The sequence below is a fragment of the Benincasa hispida genome, chromosome 5 (assembly GCF_009727055.1).
Source record: "Benincasa hispida cultivar B227 chromosome 5, ASM972705v1, whole genome shotgun sequence".
NCBI classification, from domain to species: domain Eukaryota; kingdom Viridiplantae; phylum Streptophyta; class Magnoliopsida; order Cucurbitales; family Cucurbitaceae; genus Benincasa; species Benincasa hispida.
The window spans coordinates 11,619,705-11,623,554 of NC_052353.1; the positions used below are offsets into that span (position 1 = coordinate 11,619,705).

Consider the following 3,850-nt stretch of genomic DNA (forward strand, 5'->3'; position numbering starts at 1 on the left):
AAACATTGTTCTTAAGACAATGCTAGGAGTCTAGCATTGTTAAGGAGTGATAAAACTCTATCGTTGTTCATGAATGACATACTTCTATCAGTGTGTTTATCACTAATAGACAATGATCAAAGACTATCACTATTCAGTAATAGAAAACTATCACTGTCCAATACCGATAGACAGTCAAAGAAAAATTGAGAAAATAATACTTAAATCTTCTCTTTAGTTTGGATCTCATCTTCGATTTATAAGAAATGTATTTTTAGCTAGTATATATATTATTACGTGTAGCTAAAAATGAGAGATTAAATGAACCTATAACTAAAAACTCAGGAACCAAAAAAATAATTTTTTAGATATGACGCAACCAAATCGTAAAAAGTCAGCCTATAGTTCTAGCTATGTAAAGCCCAAAACTTGATTTGACAAAATAAAGGCCCAAATATTTTGAAAATAAAGCCCAAATGCCCAAATTTTGGTGGTAGAGAACATTTTCAAAACCTTCTATTTTATTCTCTCAGAAAATGAAAAATGTTTTCTTTTTCTTTCTTTAGTAAAATGAAAAATATTATTGCAAATTTTGTATGTGAAATATTTATTTTCCATTATCATTGTAGAAACTTTTATTTCGTAAATTTAGTTTTCAATAATTTAGTCTCCAATAATTGTATAACAAGGCAACAACTCCATTCATTAACATGTTTCAATAATTATTAAATGATTCAATAATCAACCGATACATTATTAATCATATTATAATTCACACATCAAATTATCAAGGCATGGAAATAATTATTTCATCTATACAAAGTAGCTGTTTTATTAAAATTGTATTATTCATGATATCTAGAAAATAAACTATATGAGAGAAGAAAATCTGCTACAATAAAAGCATAATTTAATCTCAATTTAATCAACTCATTTTAATACAATGGAGCTAACCACTTAATACGCCATTTAAAAAATTAATTCCATATCAAGGGACATAAATTCCTACATGATTTTTCTTTAAAAAAAATTGTTAAAATACTTAGTTAGATTCTTTGTTTATTGTCAATATAAGTGTATTTCGACTAACATAAATTTATACGAATTCCGAAATATGTATTGTTATAGATATCCTTTGTATTTTTTGAAGAAAATTAAGTGCTGAACATCAAAAAAAAATTTTAGTACACGAATAGCAAACTACAAATATGATTTTTTTTAAAAAAAATCATGAAGTGCTCACTTGTCACTTGTGCAAATTTTTAAGGATTGTTTTCAAATATAACAAAATAAACCAAAATATTTACATGATATAGAAAAATCTCACTATTTATTTATGATAGATTTTGATATTTTGCTATATTTGTAAATATTTTCAGTAATTTTATTATTTAAAAGAATTTTTCGATTTTTACTTTAGCTATATATAGTTGTTTAATAACCCTTCGGACCTTTTGCGGGACAGTCCCTCACTTGTTAGGTATTAAAAAAAAAAAAAAACCATATATAAAAGAAAAAAATTAAAGACTGAAATCAGTACAAATTGTTCACAAATTTGAGCTGCAAAGGAATTCCATTAATTTTAATAATTTCAAATAAGTGAACATAAAATAAGAAATTTAAAGACCCAAAAACACTTACAAAATGGAAAAGTTAAGACACGAATTCAAAAGACTACTTTGTAATAATAATAATAATAATAATAAAACTCAAATTCATGCAAATATATATACTTTTATAATAAGATTTGTTCTTTAATTCTTCGAAGATATTTTAGTTGCTTAGATATTAGAATATTTCGTCATTTTATCATTAATATTAGTTGTAACTTCCAAGCCATCTAAAAGAAAAGGAAGAAAATTCTCCAGAAAAGATGGCCACACTCTAATCTCCACTAGTTTTTATTAATATTTCAATAAATAATTTTAGTTTTTAATTTTAAAAAGTTAAACCTATGAACTCTCTCATCAATTCTAATTTTTTTTTTTCATTTATTATCTATTTTTTACCATGTTAAATTAAAAAATAAGCTCCATAACTTTTAGTATTTAAAAATTAAGCTTCTTTTTTTTTATCAACTTCTTATAATAATTATCCATCTTTAATCATTCAAAAAGTTAAACTCTTTGTTAAAAATTAATTTCAAAAATAAAGTTTTATAAGCTATTTTTTAGTTTCTAAAACTTCAACTTGACTTTTATACAAAATTGATTTTAAAAAAAAAAAATAGATTTATAGATGGAATCAATCTTTATTTTTAAAAACTAGAAATAAAAAAATAAAATGATATGTTTGACAACCAATTTATTTCTCTCACTTTCTTATAATTTTAAAAACTATTTTTTTTAAAAAAAAAAAAAAACATAGACTTATTTTTTAAAACCTTCACAAAGGATAGGTTTTTATTTTTAGAATTAGGTTATTAATCCCTCATGCAAAGAACATAAATAAATTAATAGAAAGAAAGTAAATAAAAGAAAATCCTTTTAATTATAGTAAAAAGCCATATCATATTGTTTCTCATTAGTCATTTCATTATATCATAATATACACACGAAAAAGAAAAGTGAGCAAATCCCAGTAAAAAAAAATTAACACAAGACTTCCTCACCACCATCCACACAACTTCATTCACAGTTGCATAATTTTCTCCCCACAAATTAAAAAACAAAAAAAAAAAAAACAAAAATTATAACCAAAACGAACTCTCTGCTCTTCCCAGTTCTTCTTCCATCTTCAAATCTTCACCTCTTTTCAGGGAATGTTGTATATATAATTATGATTATTGCTCGATCTACGCTGCCGCCACCGTGCCGGGGTGAAAGCGGCAGTCGTGGTCGGCGGTGGATTTGCCCGGAGAAGTGGATTTTCTCTGATCTTTTTTCCTCATAGCTTTAATCGACGATGATAGATTCAAATTCTTCTCTTTCGCTTCGTCCATGTCGATTTGCTTTTGTCTACACTCTTCACTACAAAATGGAGTATCTCCTCTGAAAAATCATAATCATAATAATATCATCAGAATCAACCACAGATCCATTCTTTATTCTTCTTCTTCGTAATTAAAATAGATCTCGAAATATTACATATGTTCGTCAGATCGATCCCTAATTCTCTCAGTTAAATCAAATCAAAACAGATTCTCCGATTCATAAAATAAAAAAGCCAAATCCACTGGTTCAATAAGAAAGAAAAGGATGCAAAAACTAACCTGTACATGAAAATGTCTTTGTTATCAGAGAGCGGCTTCTTGCAGAGAAAACAAGCATCCAAGAAATGGTGATGATGATCTTCAAATCTAGCGTCGTAAAACCTCGGTGAGAATCTCGAGGAGGAAAACGAAGGGTTTCTGGTGGTGGTTCGCCGGTGAACGCCGCCGTGGGAAATTAACTTGGGGCGGAGGAAGGAGGAGTGAGGATAATGATTGTTGTTGTGGTGGTTATTGCCAGAAATTCCAGCTTCCACGTCGATTAAAGAAACCAATCCATCGTCTTCATCGATGAAATACGGCCTTCTCGCAGTTGCAGAAGAATCCATTGATGCTTTTCTTCTTCCGAATCTGGAGAGAAAGAGAGAGAAAAAGAGAGGTTGAAGATGAGAGACAAAAGAGAAGAGAGTTGGAATTTGGGAAGGAGTGGAGCGGAGTCTTATAAAGGGAAAAAAGTGGAGTGAAGGAGCTGAGAGAAAACAGAGGCCCACAACCAACGGCAGGTTTCAGAGTGAATCCATTGGAACAAAATACCTCAACTATAAAAATTAATTTTAATTTCCCCCCAATTTTGTTGCTAATTACGGTTGTGACCTAATTTACTTTTTCAAATTTACTCCCTTTAGTCTATGCTCTAAGGTCTTTTTTTTTTTTTTTAGCTAT

At 28.3% G+C, this 3,850-nt stretch overlaps 1 protein-coding gene across 1 annotated transcript; it reads right to left on the reverse strand.

Annotated features, from left to right (window-relative positions):
• Positions 1–2,463: 2,463 nt before the first annotated feature.
• LOC120078092 (FCS-Like Zinc finger 2-like) lies at positions 2,464–3,611 on the reverse strand. The gene is made up of 2 exons (XM_039032306.1): positions 3,191–3,611; positions 2,464–2,969 (listed from the first exon to the last, which is right to left on the reverse strand). Exons 1-2 carry the CDS (start codon positions 3,514–3,516, stop codon positions 2,774–2,776), a joined length of 522 nt encoding a protein of 173 aa, XP_038888234.1. The 5' UTR covers positions 3,517–3,611; the 3' UTR covers positions 2,464–2,773.
• Positions 3,612–3,850: the final 239 nt, after the last annotated feature.

Bases quoted from the DNA above. Each gene is read 5' to 3' on its own strand.
- LOC120078092 (XM_039032306.1), bottom strand. From the start codon at position 3,516: ATGGATTCTTCTGCAACTGCGAGAAGGCCGTATTTCATCGATGAAGAC. The intron at 2,970-3,190 runs GTTAGTTTTTGC...ATGATTTTTCAG, and splicing joins AAAGACATTTTCATGTACAG to AGGAGATACTCCATTTTGTA.